General features: G+C 45.6%; 1 protein-coding gene across 1 annotated transcript in view; it reads left to right on the plus strand.

The window, feature by feature from the left end:
* The window catches only part of LOC147619590 (actin-related protein 2/3 complex subunit 3-like), a 114,248-nt gene extending 93,111 nt beyond the window's left edge, over positions 1-21,137 (plus strand). The window contains exon 5 of the mRNA XM_086773258.1: positions 20,632-21,137. Coding sequence (XP_086629384.1) covers positions 20,632-20,774 — 143 coding nt within the window. The 3' untranslated portion in view covers positions 20,775-21,137. The remainder of the gene's footprint in view (positions 1-20,631) is intronic.
* Positions 21,138-21,560: the final 423 nt, after the last annotated feature.

Raw genomic sequence — 21,560 nt, forward strand, 5'->3', positions numbered from 1 at the left:
TTCCAGAGTCATGGGGTACCAGGACCAGAGGTGTTTGGGATTGTTCTTGCTTGAGCTGCGGAGACATAGAGATAGCCTGCTTAGGCGCACAGAGAGCCAGACTCAGAGGCACATTACAGACTTCTTTAGTCCAGCCATCACTGCGCCAGATGGACCACAGCAGCAGCAGGACATGGATACCGCCCACACCAGAGGTACACTGATTGATCGTGCGATTGAGCTTGGGTGGTCCAGACGCCCACGACCACGGAGGAGGGCATCCCAGCATAGACGGATGTTGCAGCGGCAGATTCGGATTATTCTTGCGAGGCATGCGAGACACCCAGTCAGGGTGCTGACCACACAGGATATTGAGGAGATCCGCCAGTGTCCGATGCGGCACATATTATGAGATGGAGGTACCTCCATAGTGTACCTTCCAGTTCCAGTTTCATTTTTTAGGTGCCAGTAGTATCATCTTTATTTTTTCATTTTCTGGGTTTTTTTTATCCAGACATTGTATCAGATCCACCATGATGTAACTTTTGGTCTCATAGGTCATTATGGCCTTTTGAAGACGTTAATATAACATTTCATTTCATTTCATTTCTTTCTCCTCTGTTGCTGGCGGCGCACAGAACTGCTGCTGGTTTGGCTGCGCAGAAGACCAGTACAGGCTGTGCAGTGTGTTTTTCAGCAAGTACACCTTGTACAGCTGCCGTACAGTGTACGGGCAGCAAGGTACAGAAAGTACAGTTGCTGCAGAGGTGTTAACAGGTGCTGGACAGGTGCTGGACAGGCTTGTTTTCTCAAATTCAGGCAGGTACAGAAGTGGACAGCAGGCTGTTTGTGCAAGTACAACTCCTGGCACGTATCCCGAGGCGGTACAGACGGGTACTGTGCTGATTTTCAGATCTGTACTTTTCAAGGACAGCATAGGAGTGAGCATCAGGAGGAGGATTCAGGCAAGTGCAAGCACACGTGTGAAGCAGGGTCATGGATTCAAGTGCCTGAAGGCACAGATTGGTGCTGTTGCTTCCTCCAGTGTTGTTTCACGAGCTGAACTTGGTAAGCTCTGTTTCTGTTCATCCATCTCTCTTTCTACTGCTTGATGTCTGCTGCAGGTATGTGTTATCTGGCTCCTTGTGAGAGGAGGAGTTTGGCAGATTGACAAGGGATTAAGACAGAGATTGAACAGCACATGTATGTTTGAGCTGAGAAGATGTATCATGCTCTTGAGATATGCCAGATGTATGCCCATGGCTGGCCTGCTTTGTGATCTTGGCTGATCAGAGGGAGGCACAGTGTGTTGCTTGAGGACACAGATCTGTGTGCATAGATCCTCTGTGCTGAGAAGGATTTGTGGGCAGTCAGATTGGACTTACAGGTGTAAACTCTTGGCTGGTCTTTGTGTTGTACTCAGCCATACATATTATTTTAATTGAATAAAGAAATACCGCAAGGGGCGCCAAGCTTTGGGTCCAACAGGTGTCGCTGTGTTTTCAGATTTGGGCACTCTAGCCCCAATCTGTGTTTGGTTTCTCATCTAGACTACAAGTGGACGGGTGATTGCTCCTACCGCACTCTGGTTTTCTATCAAAGGCCGGTTTCAAGGTTCCGTTGCCGGGACCAATCATCAACTTTTTGAAGGGGGTGAGCTCGTGGTTGCTTTGGAGAAAGCCATCGCTGAAAATTCAGCAACCATGTCTGATACAGAGGAAGAGTACTTCTATCAAGAAGAAGAAGAGCAAGAGTCTTCTCTTGAAAGAGATGTATCTGAGGATATTTTTGCAGGAGAACAGGCTGCAGATGTTGAGCCTTATGAGGATGTAACACAGCCAGAAGATGTGCATGGTAAAGAGGATGATGATGCTCGGTTCAAAGATCGCTTGGCTAGTGTTATGGATACTTTTATGCAGCTCACACAGAGTGAGAGATTTGCTGAATTTTTGAGATCTCGCTCAGAGCCCCGCACAGAGCCCCAGAAAAAGAAGAAGAAGGTTCGTTCAAAGAATCTTTCTCAAGGTCATAGTGGTACCACTCCACAGGATCCATCTCCTGCCCAGTTTCCGAATATGCAGCATGCTTTTGGTGCTAACCCACAGAGTTCCTTCTATGGACAGCCACCTATTCCTCAGCAGAACATGCATCCAGGGTATTTTGGTGGTGGCTCGGTGTTCCAATCCATGACTGGGGGTTATCCTCAGGGAGGCATGGGTATGTATGGGCCTTTTGGAGCCAATTTTCAGCCTGGCATGCAAGGGAATATGTATGGTGGTATGCAGTCCGGTATGCAAGGAAATGTGTTTGCAGGCATGCAACCTGGGATGCAAGGCAATATGTTTGGTGGCATGCAGCCAGGTATGCATAGTGGAATGTATGGAAACATGGCTGGAATGTATGGTATGCCTGGCATGGGAATGGGAAATGTTGACCCAATGATGGGTATGAATGTTGGGGGCAGCAATCTTACAAAACCACTTCCATATGATAATCTAACGCCTATGGGAAAGGCGAAGGATTACAAGGAAGGGGGAGCTGCAGTGAAGTTTGACACTTTCAGTGGGGCCAAGGATAAATTGAAGGCACTTACCTTTTTACAGCAGTTTGATGCTGCTTTTTCTGGTGGGAATTACACAGAGTCCTCAAAGGTGAGGAAAGCTGCCACTTTTCTCAAGGGCAATGCTTTGCAGTGGTGGTCTACTCTTCTTTTGCAGGGCATAGCACCCACTACATGGGTCCAATTCAAACAGGTTTTCTCTTTCGTATGGCTCACATCTACATTTGAGGTGGATGTTATGACCGCATGGCACAAGCTGGATGCTTCAAAGTGTGATAGTTTGGAGGATTATAACAAGAAGTTTTGGGAAGCTCTACTCCCAGTGACTTCTTATCGTGCCGTGCCATTATCTGAGCAGGTTGAGAAGTATTGTTGTGTGCTGCCCAAGGAGGTACGAGATTACTGTATAAAGACAAGAGTAACGAACATGTCACAGATGATTGAAAATGCTATGACAGCTAATGCGTTACTCACAGGTGGTTCATCTGGATTTAAAGGCAGTAAGAAGTTGGGCAAGAAAGCTGAAAAATTTGGGCATGCTTCTCGTGATGCTAAAGGGTTTTTAGAGACAAAGTATAAGAAGTTGCCAATGCCCAAGAGGACTTCTGAGGAAAGACGGGCTTTGAGAGATGCTCAAAAGTGTTTTTACTGTACTGAAGAGGGGCATATGTCATTCAATTGTCCCAAAAGAACGACCCTGACAATAAAGGAGAGCCCAAGCCAAAGAAACCAAAGCCTTCTGCAGGCTTAGTTCCTGATCTTGTGGGGGAGCAGCTAAGTGGTGAAGCTACAGAGTTGTGCAGGGCATGGGGCAAAGTGAGAGATCAGAATGCCTTGATCTTCTTTGATACAGGTGCTAGAGCCAACTTCATTTCACCAGATTTGGCTGGCCGATTGGGGATTCGCGCAGAGGAGATGGGGCCGTTACATGAGGCTAATATGGCTTGTCCAGGGTATGCAGAACCCGTTACTCCTATCATTGGGAAGCTTCGGCTTCATTTGCAGGGTTATGTGGACAGCGAGGAGTTCTTCATCATGCCTTTGGATGGCTGTGATGTTTTGTTGGGGATGCCATGGTGCCACAGGGTACATGCGATGGTGGATACTTACAATAGGAAAATTACTCTGACTCATAGAGGGAAAGAGCATGTATTGGATGTAAAACTCAAAGGGGAATCTGTTCCTATTGTATCCGCTTCGGCGATTTCATCAGTAATGAAAAAGCATCTTTCCACGTACTTGATTTATGTAAAGGATGCACAGGATGATGAGTCTAAGTCTAATTTGTCAATGTTAGATAAGGACAGGGCTGATTTCTTAAGTGAGTTTCAAGACTGTTTTTCCGAGTCATTGCCAGGAGAATTACCTCCTGAGAGGCCAGAAGATCATGCCATAGATCTGATTCCTGGTAGTACTCCACCGAATAGACCGCCGTACCGTGTTAGTGCAGCCCAACAAGAAGAGATTATGAGTCAGGTGCAGGAGCTATTGAATAAGGGGTTGATTCAGCCTAGCTCATCACCCTTTTGCTCACCTGTGCTCTTAGTGCAGAAGAAGGATGGTTCTTGGCGCATGTGTATAGATTACAGGGCGCTGAATAAGAATACCATCAAGAATCGATTCCCCGTACCGAGGATCGATGACATCTTGGACCGCTTACAGGGCTCCACAGTTTTTAGTCGTATTGACTTGAAAAGCGGGTATCATCAGATACGCATTAGACCCGAGGATGTGCATAAGACAGCATTCCGAACCACGTTTGGGTTGTATGAGTTCTTGGTTATGCCCTTTGGTTTAACAAATGCACCTGCCACATTTAATAGAATGATGGACAGGATTTTCAGGCCTCATAGAGAGTTTGTGGGCACATTCTTTGATGATATGATTGTGCATTCACGAACTGAGGAAGAGCATAGAAGGCATTTGGCCATTGTGTTTGCAGAACTCAGAAACCATAGATTGGTGGTTAATGGCAAGAAGAGTGAGTTCTTTTTGCAGGAGATACATTTCTTGGGGCATATTGTGTCTGGTCATGGAGTCCGTATGGATCCAGAAAAGGTGGAAGCAATACTTAATTGGCCAGCTTTGAGGACCGTGCATGATGTACGCAGCTTCTTAGGATTGTGTTCCTATTACAGGCGTTACATACGGCACTTTGCTGAAATTGCTTCGCCTCTGCATGCTTTAACGAAGAAAGCAACTCCGTTTAGATGGGCTGATCGGGAAATTACAGCATTCAAAAAGCTCAAAGAAAAGCTTACTTCGGACCCAGTATTGGTGTTACCGGACCTCCGAAAGGCTTTTGTTGTCCAGTGTGATGCATGTGGAAGTAGCATTGGTGCAGTTCTCATGCAAGAGGGACATGTGATAGCCTATGAGAGTAGAGTTTTGCAAGATGCGGAGAAGCATTTACAGGTGTATGAGAAAGAGATGTTGGCTGTAATTCACGCTCTTTCTACATGGAAACACTACTTGCTTGGGGCTGATTTCACTGTACAGACAGATCATCAGACCTTGCGATATTTCCTCACGCAGACTAAGCTTTCAGAGAAGCATATGCGTTGGGCAAACTTTTTGTCAATGTTTCACTTCCAGATTGTGCATGTGGAAGGCAAAAAGAATGTAGTAGCAGATGCTTTGTCACGCAAGCCACAGGTCTCTGCAGTTTCACTTGCTTATCATCATGAGCTTGATGAAATGAAAGAGCAGTATGCCCATGATGAGGATTTTGAAAGGTTGTATGATCAGATGTCTGAGGGTCAGCGGCATGAGCATTACACTCTCAGAGATGGGTTTTTATTGATGCATGGCAGACTGTGTGTTACCAGGCCATTGCGACTCAAGGTCATAATTGAAAGTCATGCTCCACCGTATGCAGGTCATAGAGGTATTGACGCCACGGTCAAAGCAGTGGAGACTTTCTTTTATTGGCCAACCTTGAGAAAAGATGTTGATGCCTTTGTGAGGCAATGCATCGTATGTCAGAAGGTAAAGTTTGACCGTCAGAAGACACCAGGGTTATTACAGCCTTTACCTATTCCGGATAGACCTTGGGAGAGCATTGCCATGGATTTTGTATTTGATCTTCCACGGACACAAACGGGAAATGATGGCATCTGGACTATCATATGCAGGTTCAGTAAGCAGGCACATTTCATTCCCGTGAGGAAGACAATTAAAGTGGATCATATGGTGAAGTTGTTCATGGCGAACATCTTCAAGTATCATGGCTTGCCTACGTCTATCATTAGTGACCGTGATCCACGGATGACGAGTTTGTTTTGGAGAGGGTTGTTTGACAACATGGGTACAACTCTCAAGTTTTCATCGTCATTTCATCCACAGACAGATGGTCAGTCAGAAGAGGCTAACTCTACAGTGTTGGATCTTCTCAAGTGTTATGTGGCAGAGCACAAGCAACAATGGGAAAAGTATCTTCCTTTGGTGGAGTTTGCATATAACAACACTGTACATAGCTCGACAGGCAAGGCGCCTTTTGAGATTGTAGAAGGAGGGAAGAAGGTACCACCCATTTTGCATACAAAGGATAAGATTTTTGAGGCTGATCAGTATGTGGAGAGCTTGGATGAAGCTTATCGGAGAGTTAAGTTGGCCCTCCAGAAAACTCAGCAGAAGCAAAAGAAAGCCGCAGACCGTCACAGACGTGATTTACAGTTTGCATTGGGTGATTGGGTTCTTTTGCGCTTTGAAAAGGCTAGACTCAAGAAGATGAAGGGTAAAGAGCGCTTATTCCCTAAGTTGAGCATGCGATATTATGGGCCTTTTCAGGTTTTGGAAAAGATTGGTGAGGTAACCTATCGTTTGAAGTTACCAGATCACTGGAGGATTCACAATGCTTTTCACGTGAGTCTTCTTAGACCTTTCCGTGGGGATGTGCCTGAGGATGTATCAGATGAGGCTCAGCCAGAAGTTGAGGAACTTGATGAGGTTCTGATTCCAGAGCAGATACTGGCACATAAAGAAAGGAAGGTACGAGGTAAAGTTTCCCGTCGCTATCTTGTGAAGTTCAAGAACTATTCACCGATGGATGCGAAGTGGATGGAGGAAGGTGACTTAACAGATTCACCTCAGGTTTTGCAGCTTTATCTCGATGCCTTTGAGTTAGAGCCGACTCTTATTGTGGCTCATTCAGGTTCAGCAGAGCATGGGTCTGGAGCATTACCTGATGCTCAAGAGGGGGGTAGCACCTCCACTCCCTTGATACAGACAGGCTCAGATGACATCTAGAGGTCGCTTGGTGCAGATTTTATCTCATCCGAAGGTACTGAGGCTGACAGTACATCTGTTTATGGGACTTCTATGATATATGTGTACTAGTCACATGGAGATTTTTGTGGATATGTATGGTTCACAGTGGTATACAACTTGGACTATTACTATGCCATTGGTTTGCAGTGAATGTTGATACATGTGTATGGCTCAGAGAGATTGGGACGCTGATCTTGCCATATTGTATATTTCACTTTGGATATTTTGATGCATCACCAGAATGCAATCGAGGACGCTTGCCATCTTTCAAGAGGGGGGTATGTCATGGCCCTGTGAAAATGGAGCAGGACAAGTGTGGGCATGGTGGTTGCAGAGTCAGAATATTTTATGATTCACATGGGGGGTGCCCGGACAGAGTTTAAGATGTGTGGACATCCCTAGGTGTGAAGGGGGGAACTAGAAACATTAAGTTTTAATGTTTATTGGAGTTTGCCCCTAGGCCTTAGTGGCCCTAGGAACTTATTAAAGTTGGGGCCCTAGGGATTAAATTGGGGAGGAGTTTTCTCTCTCTTCTCTCTCTCTCTTCCCTTTTTGGGGAGTCGTGTAGCAAAAGTGGAGAAGCCCTCATGCGCTTGAATACCATCGTGGAAAAGCTCAAGAGAAAGGAGAAGGCGACTGATTTGCTGTGTGCTGTAGCTGTTTTTCTGAGTAGAATCAGCCGTACAGCACTGTACGGCCAGAACTGGGCACACTCTCTCTCTCTCTCTCTTTCTCCTCTGTTGCTGGCGGCGCACAGAACTGCTGCTGGTTTGGCTGCGCAGAAGACCAGTACAGGCTGTGCAGTGTGTTTTTCAGCAAGTACACCTTGTACAGCTGCCGTACAGTGTACGGGCAGCAAGGTACAGAAAGTACAATTGCTGCAGAGGTGTTAACAGGTGCTGGACAGGTGCTGGACAGGCTTGTTTTCTCAAATTCAGGCAGGTACAGAAGTGGACAGCAGGCTGTTTGTGCAAGTACAACTCCTGTCACGTATCCCGAGGCGGTACAGACGGGTACTGTGCTGATTTTCAGATCTGTACTTTGTAGGCATATGCTCACTTATAGTAGTGCTATGTGTGAACAGGGCTTAACCAAGGGCACTTTTTCCCATGTGGTTTTTCCCCTTGGACATCAAGTGTGAAAGGACACATATAATATTTTGTAGTTCTATATTATATGGATGTGGCACACATGCAAGGGTTGACTTGCATTTTGTGGATACCACACTTTTGGCTCTCTCTCTCTCTCTCTCTCTCTCTCTCTCTCTCTCTCTCTCTCATTTCTGTGTGTGAGCTTCTCTACCCTGCACCTAACCCTAATGTGCAGGTTTGTGTGTGTGAGTGTGTGAGTCCAACACCCAACATTTGGTATCAGAGCTGGGAGCTGGCCCTGGAGTGGTGGCTGTGCAGAAACTGCAGAAAAAACTGCAAAATTCCGTCGACGCTGTGTTTTTCCGTCGCCGTCCGTCAAAGGTTTCCGTCCGCCAAATACGGGCGGCACTAGTGGGGAGCCCACCACCACCGCCCAGCTCGCGGGCGGCGCCGCCACCTGCAACCACGGTTCTTCCGTCGACGCCCGTGGTTCTTCCGTCAGCGCCCCAGCGGCTGCCCAGAACGGCCGACGCTTACCACCGTTCCGTTCCGTTCCGGCGCTGCTGTCCTGTTCCGCCGGCGCTACTCCAGCGCAGTGTTCCGTCCAAGGGGTCCGTCCGTCTGTTCCGTTACCCACGGCGCCCACGTCATCCTGCTCCGTTCGAGCCAGCACGTCCGCCCTCCCTGCGCCTCCGTCTGCTCCGTCCCAGCTGGTCCAACCTAGCACAAGCACCGGGAGCCTGCGCCTGACTCGTCCATCGCCTTTGTCCCGCCTGCTCGACAAGCGACTCCACCGCCGTGCTGCTCGCCCGATACCTGCCGTCCTCACCTCACCGTCACCCGTTACAGGCCATTCGCGTTCACTAGCGACTCCAGTGCAGGTCTCCCGCTTGTCCGCCTACCTCTTCGCTAGACAGCACCCGTCAGCTCCCCAACATTCCGCCTGCTCGACTACCCAGCACACGCCCGCTCTGGTTGGTCAGACGTTTGCTCTCATCAGTCCTCTGCAACGTACAACATTTGACTCCCTCCAACGTCTCCACCTGCAACAACTGGCCACCTGCAACGACACCTTGCCTGAAGGTATTTTTCTGTAAAAATTTCTAAGTCAAATACAAAATCTGCAGCCATTGCAGGGCAGGTCATATGGCGATTTTGCAGACAACAAATACTGTGCAATCAGATTGAAAAGAAAATTGCAGATGAAATTTGGGGGTTTTTGAAATTGAGGTCAAAATCAGCAAATTGAACCTCTCTAATTTGCAGAAATTTGGGGGTTTTCAAAATTGAGGTCAAAATTGGAAAATTGAAGCTCATACATTTGCAGAAATTTGGGGCTTTTGAGGAAATTGGCAAATTAGATGCACATTGAAGCGATTGGAGTGCATAAAAATTGGGGATTTTCTGATTGGAGCATGTAATTGGGCATTACAGCTGCGATTTGTCGCGTATGTATACACATTAAGTGTAATTGGACAATTTGGTGCAGGTTTACACTTGCTTTGGTTTGCAGGCATACATTTGCGCAGGACATTTGGTTGCCTGGCAGTGCACATTGGTGCTTGGTTTGCTTGCAGTTATATTTTGTTGACATGGCACAAAATGCTACGGATGTATTTGGTGTGCTCACCCAGGAGGACAAGCTGGATGGATCTAACTACTCCCTCTGGAGTTTTATGATCCGTAATTTGCTGGTAGCCAAAGGGCTTTGGGGCATCGTGTGGTGTGATGACACACGCCCACATACCATTCAGCCAGCCACGCCTCAAAGGGGAGGTGCTCAAAGAGCTCCTGATGTAGATCCTGCTCCCACACAAGAGCAGAAGAGATGGGACTCTAGAGATGCACAGGCCATGTCATTGATAGCCCTTTCAGTGAAAAGGACTATTATTCCGCACATTCGTTCGTGCAAGACATCGAAGCTTGCATGGGACACATTGGAAGCAATGTATCAGGTACGCAACGAGGCAAGAGTTGCCTACTTGAAGAGGCAATTGGATCTTCTTTCTATGGATGAGGGTGACTCTATGGCAGATCATCTCACCAAAGTGAAAGATTTGTAGGAACAATTGCTCAACATTGATGAGGTTATCCCGGACAGACAGATGGTCACCAACACTCTTCATTCTTTACCGCCTTCCTACTTGGGCTTTCATACCTCTCTCAACCTCTCGATGAGAGGAGGTGGTGATCCCGTCACTTTTGAAGAGCTCGTGGGTTTACTCTTGCAGGAAGAGCAAACAAGAGCAAACATATCGAGCAACCGTGGTGGAGAAAAGGCATTTACAGCCAAGGATAAGGGTAAAGCAAAGAGCTTTAAGCATGGGGGACAACAGTCTAGCAAGGCTGGTCATGGACAGCCCTCTTCTAGTGGTGAAAAGTCTGACAAAGGGGATGCAAACAAGCCCAAAAAGAAGGGCAAATGTCACTACTGCCATAAGCCTGGACACTACATCAGTGAATGTAGGAAAAGGATTGCAAAAGAGAAAAAGAAAGAAGCAGGCAATGCAGTAGCAGACTCTTCGGATGACAAAGCAAAGCAATCAGCTAATGTAATCCAGGAAGAGTACACTTTTTTGGTCACATGCACTAGTGACACACCAGGTGCTTCAGACACTGATATGTCTTGTATTGCATCTGACAGACAGATTGCATCATGGTATTTTGATAGTGGTGCTTCGAGCCACATCACTTCATGCAAAGATGTATTTCAGCACTTGGTTTATGCTTCAAATGGCCGCACTGTATCATGTGCAGATCATACCACATATCCAGTAAAGGGAATTGGTAATGTCATACTTATTGCAGCCAATGGTGCCAATATATGTATGAAAAATGTATTGTATGTTCCAGGGATAAAGAAAAATCTGCTCTCCGTCTCAGCCATAAACGACCAAGGTTTAAAGGTTGAATTTGAAGATGGAAAGTGTTTGGTAAAAGACCCATCAAAGGGTTATGAAATAGTCACTTCTGGAACACGATACAAAGGCTTGTATAAGCTGGACAGCTATAACAAGCGCACTTATGATGCAAATACAGTGGCTGCCCACACTCCTGCTATGCATGATGCAGAGCTATGGCATGCTCGTTTTGGGCATGTAAATTTTCAGAGTTTGATGCTTTTGCAAAAGCATCATATGGTTGATAATATGCCGCCTCTTGAGTCTCCGCCAAGACATGTATGTGAGGGGTGTATTTTGGGAAAGATGCAACGAAAACCATTCCCCAAAGATGGAGCTGTTAGAGCTGAAAATAAATTACAGCTCATACATAGTGATGTATGTGGTCCAATGCGGACACCATCCATAGGGGGGCATCTTTACTTCGTCACATTCATTGATGACTACTCCAGGTTTGCTTGGGCTTACCCTTTGAAAGCAAAAGAAGATGTGTTTACATGCTTTCGACACTTTGTAGCAATGGCTGAAAATATGTGTACATGTAAAGTCCAAACACTCCGCTCAGATAGAGGTGGAGAATACATGTCAAATGCATTCAAGGATTATATGCTTCAAAAGGGCATCAAACACCAATGTACTGTGCCTTATACACCGCAACAGAATGGTGTAGCTGAGAGGAAAAATAGATCTCTCATGGAGATGGCAAGATGCATGGTGAAAGCACAAAAGTTGCCTCACAAATTGTGGATGGAAGCTATAATGTGTGCAACTCATGTGTTGAACAGGTGTCCAACAAAAGCTTTGAAAACCATAACACCATTTGAGGCTTGGTATAGCCGAAAGCCAACAGTGGATTATATGCGTACATTTGGGTGTTTGGCATATGCACATGTGCCAGAACAACTCCGAACAAAGCTTGATGACAAAGCAATTAAATGCATTTTTGTGGGCTACAGCAATGAAAGCAAAGGATACCGTCTTTATAATCCAACTACACGAAGGATTTTTGTGAGTAGAGATGTTGTATTTGCTGAAAATTCAGAACAGCCCATGGTCAGCTTGTATAAAAGCAATGATACAGGCATACAGGACATGTTTGATGGACTTTTACCCATTGCAATTAGGGGGAATTCAGATCAGCCAGCCCCTACACAAGAAAATCCACATGTAGAACATGTGGACCAGCCAGCCATTCAGCCCCCTTCTGTGGAAGAAGTGGAAGATCTTGTCAGGGAAGAGCAAACAGCCATAGACACAGCCAAGTCAGTGCCAAGATGGTTGCTGAAAACTTTGCAAGAAAGCAAACTTGCAGCTCCACTCACAGGTAGAACAAGGGCTAGTTCCAGCCATGCCTTGAATGTACATCGTGAGGAGTCTGCATTTGCAATGGGTGGTCTCTTTGATTCAGAAGAGCCTTCTTCTTATGAAGAAGCACATGAGAATGAGCATTGGTTGCAAGCTATGCAAGCTGAAATTTCTTCTATCATGAAGAATAATACATGGGATCTTGTGGAATTGCCTAAAGGCAAGCATGTAATTGGCACAAAGTGGGTGTACAAAGTCAAAAGAAAGTCTGATGGTACTATTGACAGGTACAAAGCAAGACTTGTGGCTAAAGGCTACTCCCAGAAAAAGGGAATAGATTATGAAGAGACTTTTGCTCCTACTTCGAGAATGACCACAATAAGATCTGTGATTGCATTGGCTGCCCATAAAGGATGGAAAGTGCATCAATTGGATATCAAAACTGCATTCTTGAATGGGGATTTACAGGAGGAAGTATATGTAAATCAGCCCATTGGTTTTGTAGTTCCTGGTGAGGAACATAAAGTATGCAGGTTGCACAAAGCATTGTATGGGTTAAAACAAGCTCCAAGAGCTTGGTATGATAAGATACATGCTCATCTAACCAGCCAAGGTTTTGAGAATAGTTCAGCTGAAAGCACATTGTATGTGAAGAAAACCGATGCCGATATTCTCATAGTCATCTTGTATGTAGATGACATACAAGCAAAGCACAAATTTCAGATTTCAAAGCTGATTTGAAAGCTGAATTTGATATGTCAGATTTGGGGCCTTTACACTACTATCTCGGCAAACAGTTTATGCATACAGATGATGGCATTGTTATGCAGCAAACTAAGTACATAAAAAGTTTGCTAAAAAGGTTTCACATGGATGAATGTAAGCCCATTTCTACTCCGGTAGAACCAGGTGCACGGCTTACTATGCATGATATTGGAGAGCCTTTTGAGGCCGGCCTTTATAGCCAGGCAGTGGGATGCCTCATTTACTTGTGTAACACGAGGCCAGACATATCTTTTGGGGTGTCTTTGTTGAGCAAATTCATGCACAGCCCAGGCACAAAGCATTGGCAAGCAGTCAAACGCATTTTTCGATATCTTAAGGGTACCCTGGATCTTGGTTTGTTCTATCCCAGGGGGGGCAGCTTGCAGCTTTATGCATACAGTGATTCAGATTGGGCTGGTGATTACGATACCAGGCAATCCACCAGTGGGAATTGTTCTTTTCTTGGCAGCTCATGCATATCTTGGTTGAGTAAAAAGCAACCCACTGTTGCTACATCTACTTGTGAGGCTGAGTACAGGGCAGTCTTTACAGCTACAGTAGATTGTGTATGGTTGAGGAGACTATTGGCTGATCTTCGTGAGTGTCAGCAGACACCCACCACCATTCTCACTGATAGCCAGAGTGCTATGGCCGTGGCACGAAATCCAGTATTTCATGCACGTACCAAGCACATAGAAATTCATTATCACTATGTCAGAGAGAGGCTACATGCAGGGGAGATCAGTTTATCTTATTGCCCTACACAGGATAATGTTGCAGATCTATTCACAAAGGCTTTACCTCGAGAAAAGTTTGAAGCTTTCCGCAAAGCTTTGGGCTTACTCTCATACAGAGAGTGATCTGCTACCTTGTACAGGTTCACACTTCCACTACAGGGGGGATTTGTAGGCATATGCTCACTTATAGTAGTGCTATGTGTGAACAGGGCTTAACCAAGGGCACTTTTTCCCATGTGGTTTTTCCCTTTGGACATCAAGTGTGAAAGGACACACATAATATTTTGTAGTTCTATATTATATGGATGTGGCACACATGCAAGGGTTGACTTGCATTTTGTGGATACCACACTTTTGGCTCTCTCTCTCTCTCTCTCTCTCTCATTTCTCTGTGTGAGCTTCTCTACCCTGCACCTAACCCTAATGTGCAGGTTTGTGTGTGTGAGTGTGTGAGTCCAACACCCAACATACTTTTCAAGGACAGCATAGGAGTGAGCATCAGGAGGAGGATTCAGGCAAGTGCAAGCACACGTGTGAAGCAGGGTTGTGGATTCAAGTGCCTGCAGGCACAGATTGGTGCTGTTGCTTCCTCCAGTGTTGTTTCACGAGCTGAACTTGGTAAGCTCTGTTTCTGTTCATCCATCTCTCTTTCTACTGCTTGATGTCTGCTGCAGGTATGTGTTATCTGGCTCCTTGTGAGAGGAGGAGTTTGGCAGATTGACAAGGGATTAAGACAGAGATTGAACAGCACATGTATGTTTGAGCTGAGAAGATGTATCATGCTCTTGAGATATGCCAGATGTATGCCCATGGCTGGCCTGCTTTGTGATCTTGGCTGATCAGAGGGAGGCACAGTGTGTTGCTTGAGGACACAGATCTGTGTGCATAGATCCTCTGTGCTGAGAAGGATTTGTGGGCAGTCAGATTGGACTTACAGGTGTAAACTCTTGGCTGGTCTTTGTGTTGTACTCAGCCATACATATTATTTTAATTGAATAAAGAAATACCGCAAGGGGCGCCAAGCTTTGGGTCCAACAGGTGTCGCTGTGTTTTCAGATTTGGGCACTCTAGCCCCAATCTGTGTTTGGTTTCTCATCTAGACTACAAGTGGACGGGTGATTGCTCCTACCGCACTCTGGTTTTCTATCAGAGGCCGGTTTCAGTACTTGCTGAAAAACACACTGCACAGCCTGTACTGGTCTTCTGCGCAGCCAAACCAGCAGCAGTTCTGTGCGCCGCCAGCAACAGAGGAGAAAGAGAGAGAGAGAGAGTGTGCCCAGTTCTGGCCGTACAGTGCTGTACGGCTGGTTCCACTCAGAAAAACAGCAACCAAACTGGTCTTCAGCAGCCGCCTCCTCCTTCTTGAGCTTTTCCACGCTAGTTCTCAAGCGCATGAAGGAAACTCCCCTTTTACTACACGATTCCCCAAAAAGGGATGAGAGAGAGAGAAGAGAGAGAAAACTCCTCCCCAATTTAATCCCTAGGGCCCCAACTTAATAAGTTCCTAGGGCCACTAAGGCCTAGGGGCAAACTCCAATAAACATTAAAACTTAATGTTTCTAGTTCCCCCCTTCACACCTAGGGATGTCCACACATCTTAAACTCTGTCCAGGCACCCCCCATGTGAATCATAAAATATTCTGACTCTGCAACCACCATGCCCACACTTGTCCTGCTCCATTTTCACAGGGCCATGACACATATCATCCAGTCGACTGAGCATTTAAGGCATTTAATGCCATTTTTCAGCAGTCGTGAGCAGTCCTGCAGGCTGACAGCCTCTACAGGCAGCCAACCAGCACCAACAGGCCATATAAAAAGGCAAGAGGAAATTCAGTCCCAAATATTCACTCAGAAATTCAGAGATCAACATCAGCACTCAAGCATGTATGCTTAGGCCTGTGCCTGTGCATACTTTCAGCCTACTTGTGCTCTCAGCCCAAGGCAAAGAAGCCAAGCCTCTTCTGGAGTTTGCAGCACACCTTCCCTCAGTCTCAGGCCGGTGTATTACTCTCGAAGATAGCTTCACAGACGCCTAAAGCTTATGCACAATTCTGCCCAGCGTTTGGTTGCTTTGTCCTTGCATTTGGCAGGCAGTCAGTCAGTCAGTTCAGTTCGCTCAGTCTTGTGGACAGAGTTCAGCTTGTTTACAGTTCTCCAAAAGAAGAAATAAAGCAAATACTCTTGCTTGTGGGGGGTTTAGTGGGTAATTCGGGACCCCATCTGTTGTCGACTCTACTACATCTATTTTCAGTTTCATGTATGTTGTTTTAAAGGATTGCTAAACTCACTAAACTCAGGTTTAAAGAAAAGTCCCCGTTGTTTCACACGGTCCTAGCTCAGCGCATGCTACATTGGTATCAGAGTTTAGGACGTGATTCAACCAGGCAACCTAGGGTGAGGGCATCCGTTGATGGTAAAGCAGAGATCGGGAAAAACCACTCGCCCATCCACAATGGCATCAAGCTCCGAAGACATCACTGAAGAAGAACCAGTCACGCTTCCGCAAAAATAAGACGAAGACAACCAAAAGCTAAAGGAGTAGATACGGTAACTCCAGATTCAATTTGAAAGAGTGCAGATGGAAAAAAAAATGGTAGAATTTTAGGCAACCTTGGCCGAGCAAGAGACACCTAAATAACAAAGTTCCTCAATGGAACAATGGTGTCGTTGGATGACTGAAAAGGATGAGTGTGACTGTGAACCAAGACTGGTCGAACAGCTAGTGGAGAAAGCCAAACGCAAGGCCAAAGAGGAGCGATTGCGGGCGGAGCTCGAAGCGAAGGCGTACCACGAGCAACAGGCCCAAGAAGACTTGCTTGAGGATCTATATTTTCCTGACCCAGCAGAGAGACGGCAGCACAAGTGGTTTGCAGGGCACTATGTCCACACCTCTTGCAACTAGCATGCGATGCTGAGTCAGAATCTCTCATTGACCATGATTTTGATGAAGGTGAAAGTGATACATGGTGTAATTTTATATCACTCAACGCCTCAAAATTTTAGACTTTCATGCCAAATCTACAGACTCCTTAGTCGCTTTATTCCTAAGGAGAAGATAGTAGCTCCCTTAGCAGTAAGGGAACGTTTGTATCAAGGCATGGCTATAGCCTAGTACCGTCGTCTTATGCATCTCCCGAGGAGATTTTGACTTTTGGAGCCGAGATGCTCTACGTACATATTGTAACCTTTCTATAAATAAAGAAATGTTTTGTGGAAAAATTCCATGTTGTATAATTGAAGTTCAACAGATGCTTTGGACTATGGTAACTTCTTTCCACCCTGCTCAGTCCTCCACAACCCCAGCCATAGCCTCGACAACAGTTATCCGTGCCTCACCAAACTTCACCAAGTACGACGGCAAGTGTGACCATTCGGTTGTGATTGAGTTTATTCACCAGTTTGTTGCCCACTTTCCTCTTTCAAAGATCACAAAAACCCAAGACAAAGTCCATCTGGCGGCTCTGCGCCTCACGGGTGATGCAGTCACTTGGTGGCAACATTGGTCCCATTTGCATATAGATCCTTACACTGGCTTACCGGACTATGATTGGGAAACTTGTGTGTCAGATTTGAAGACCGGGTTCCCACCTCCGCAGCACATCACAAATATTGAAGATGAGTTCTACAAGATCACCTAGAACAGTTCCCTTGTGCTCAGTTATTCCAACAAGGGGATCACGTCAGCTCAATAGTTGGGAAAGTCCGAGGAGGAGAAGCTCAGGCAATTCATTCGGGGATTGGATCCAAACATTCGGTTCCTTGTTCGAAATTTTGAACTTCAGACATGATAGGGCTTTGACTCTTGCACAGAATCATGAGATGATGCTCAATGGAGGCAAGCCCAAGACCACTCCAGTCATCCCCAAACCTCAGTAGCAGATGTAGACCAACTAGCAGAACCAGGTGTCTAACCAACAGTAAGGTAAGGGGGCTCCCACCACCACCAACAACAACAACAAGGACCAAAAGAAGAAGGGCCAGAATAGCTCTGAGAAGAAGCGACAAGATGGACCTAAGAAGACTCTTGAAGAAAAGTTCAAGAAGGGCCTTAAGGGAGGATTCCTGCAGTCAGATGAGAAGGAACGGTACTTCAAAGAGAACCATTGTTTTTTTTGCCACCACACGGGACATGCCAAGAAGGATGTACCAAATGGCAGGCGAAAAAGAGCAAACAACCAGCCTCTATAGTGGCTACCGCCACAGCTATGGAGGGGATGGTACAGCTATGGCAATTGGTTGCAAACCAAATACTCAGAACACCTGACATCATTCCATAGGGAGACTCACAGTACGGACTGGCACTACTTCATGTGTAGGACAATGCACACCTAACCTTGGACGCTTAGAGTGGAACCCTGGGTGACTCATCCCGGACTGGGCTCACATGGGACCAGTTTCCACTCAGGTCCTGCACCTTCTGTTCAGAGATGTCCATTCCATGTGGCATCCAAGTGCGGGATGCACGTGACGTTTTCGGACAACCCTAGGGCTATCAACCCAAAGGCTTCCTGATTTTTTTTGAGCTTCCAGGCTTTTAGTGCTGCATCTTCCCCTTCTTCAGGCATCTTTTCTTCCCCGTTAATGTAAGGCCATAGGCCTTCACGTATCAAGGTGAATTTCAACTTGGTCTGCTAGGTGTGAAGTTGTCCCCGTCACACTTTTCAATGAACAAATATGAATCCATAATGATGGAGACAGGGGGCTTTTGCTTACAAAGATGATGCAAAATGCCCAAATCCCCAAAAAATAAAATTTCAGCTCATGAAACCCTTAAAAAGTTTTTCAAGGGGATTTTTTAATTTAAAGCTTTAGTAGGGTAGAGAATTAGCCTAATGTCATAGATGTACTTTCAATTTTTGAAAAAAACAGCCCAAAACCCTTATTTTCTTTGGTTTTGAAAATGCAAAAACCCTAAAATTGAACTTTGATTTGCTGATGATGCTACTGTTGCTCTGTTGTTGAGGTCACTTCTTGAGGACTGCCTTTGTGTGCTATTGTGCACTGCCATCTGCTTGCTATGAGATGAAAACACTCGTGCACAGCTGATTTGGCGCACCGTCATGGTGTTGTGGCTGAATGTGTGTTGCGGGCTGCTATGCCTTCGTTAAAGCGGCTACTGTTGGGTGGATGTGCAAGGTGTGCGCATAAGAGCTGCAGCAATGGCAGCCAGCAAGGACAGGAAGCGTATGCTATGATACCAAATGCTGGTACAGTCCACAGGCAGGGGAGGCTCATAGACTACAGCCATGGCTATGGTGTGCTGAAGTAGTTGACGGAGAAAGAGAGTAAAAGCTAGAGAGAGAGTGAAAGTACACGACTCAAACGATGTGATAGTTGCTTGATTAATTCCATGAAGTACAAGTACCTTTTATAAGTACAAAGGTTGCCTTAGTGACATCGCTGCTTAGGTCAACTACTCACAAATATCTAGATATTATTCAAAACACCCCTAACCACCACGCTCACTCCCCAATCTGTGTCCCTGGCTTCTGCAGTTAACTCCACTGGCTGTCTATAAGCCATCCGGAAACCTTGGCCCAGGCATCCTAGAGTATGACCATCTCCACACAACAGCCTGACTCGGCACAGTATCGTGGGTTATGTCAACTCCCAACAAGATTGCCTGCCACAAGGCACTATCTGGATAACACCAGGGGTTCATGGTAAATCTTGGTATTCTTTCCACATCCCTTAAAAAAGGCTCTATCTACTTATGTAGAAAGCGTGCAAGACAAAAAATTTTGTCACAATTCGGCAAAGATCTCTAAAAAAATAAATTATATTCAGTAGGGGTTTTAAAAAAGTATGAAAAAACGTGTGTCATGACAAGGTATGTGAAGGCTCTTCACTAGACCGTGCTCATGGATAATCAAACTCAAACATAGAAACACTGTGGATCAAGGTAGTGGACGTACATGAGAAACCATAGTTAGGTTTCCATAGACCTGAATGTCGAACACGTGTGACGGCGATAAATTGTGGCTAGCAACTCACCACCCAATTGTAGGTTCGGTACCTCAAACCACCCCCGAGCTTGGGGTCAGATTGTCGCGTGAACCTACCAGCCATTGATGACCCCAACTTGGCGTCCCATACCACCAAGCTGTAGCCACCTGCTGACAGTTCCATGGCCATGAGATCTTGTAGTAGCCCCAGGCTACCGCATGGCTCCTTGATCTCTTATGTCTAATAATTGACCCTAGGTCCCTTATATAGCAGTAACCCTGCTGTAAGTGGCCTGCTTTTATTTATAAAGCTTTATCAGCCCTACTCTATTAATTAGAAGCTCTTAGCCAATCTAGACCGCTTCTTGCTAGCGTCCTTAGTCCACGTGTGAACCCTCCAAGTCCCCACGCTCTTGGCTAAGCCTTAATCCTAATCACGGGTTAATCCTAACCCTAATCTTGGGTTAGCACACGTCCCTAGCCTTGAGCTGGCCAGGGCGTAACAGCAGCCAATTGGGCAACCCAGAAATTGTTGAGTTTAGAATTGCTTAGGACACCCTCTTTGTTGGTCTTCTTCAACCCATTGGTTGCCCACGTGCTCCTTCTTTTGTCCACTGGAAATGGACTGGCAGCAAGTCTTTTGGATTGATTTCTGCTGGTTGTTTTTTTTCACTAATTTCTGCTAGTTGTCCACCCAAAATGGGCTGAAAGCAGCAAGCCTTTTGGATTAATTTCTACTGGTTGTCTGCTATTTTTGCTCTCTTTCTTCCTGGCCCCACACTTCCCATTTTTGCCCCTTTATCAACAAGGATCACAACATAGGCAGTTTTTTTCTTTTTTTCTTTTTTTTTTTTTTTGGGGGGGGGGGGGGGGGGGGGGGGGCACATGCATTAGCATGGCATATCCTAAGCAATCACTTTTGCCTACGTTTTGTATGTGTATGTGTATGGTTGTGTATATATATGTGTATGTGAATATGTTTGAATTTTCTTACGTGCATGTGATGGTTATGTGTATGTGTACGTCTATAATCATGTGTGTGTGTGTTATCTGATTAAGTATGGCTTGGCTTTTCAGAATTACTTAGGAGCTACTTGAAGCAATTGAGGGAAGAAACAAGTGGCAGACTAATGGAACGGGCCTATCACCCAAATGGCACACAAAATAAATGGTGGGTTGCATTCTCAAAAAAAAGGTTCATGAACATGGTCATTGCTTAGGAACAGGTTTGGCTCTTATGGGTTACAAATGCTCTTAGATGTTCCACATTGCACCCACCATCTAGATGTTCTACATTTGCACTCACCATCTAGAATCTTTCTTCAAGAGCCATGCCCTCAAGGCTCAAACATGATGTAAAACAAAAGCAGAGGAAATTTTTGATAAGCAGCCTCTGAGAAATTGGAGCTTGGACATTACAAGCAATGAGACTAAACTCTTTAGTATTAGCAATGGAGTTGTGAAATCATATCATGGATGCAATCAGTGTATATGAAGCAATGGCAGGTTCTTGTCAACTGCTGTTGTTACCGTAGATTCTACAATTTTCGTTGTCCTAATAATCAAAATGATTTTACTAATTACTGTGGCGCCCGTGTCTATTCTTAGAACTCAGTACTACCAATTTCTAGGCCTTTCCAAGCATGCTCACTCCCATAATAAAAGTAAATTGTTTTTATGTTAAAGTTCTGACCACTTGCAGATCTCTTAAAAACTTCCCCGAAGTAGAAACAGATGATCAGTGACTGAAGCACTCAAAAGCCATGGACAAAGAAGGTACAAGTGCAAGATTTGCCATATGACCCACAAAAAATCAGTTGCTGAAGCACTCAAAAAGGCATGGACAAAATAAAAATAAGAATCTCACCTAAAGACGCAGGACACATCACTAAGGACACTTGGAAGGCATGTGAGAGCTTTAAGAGTACAAACAGTTGTGTGATAAGAGTCTATTTTAATTAACATCAATGTCGTCACTATTATCATTATGGGATGCATGCATGCTT

The sequence above is a fragment of the Cibotium barometz genome, chromosome 33 (genome assembly GCF_041138505.1).
Source record: "Cibotium barometz isolate CiBa-2024 chromosome 33, ASM4113850v1, whole genome shotgun sequence".
Classification (NCBI taxonomy): Eukaryota; Viridiplantae; Streptophyta; class Polypodiopsida; order Cyatheales; family Cibotiaceae; genus Cibotium; species Cibotium barometz.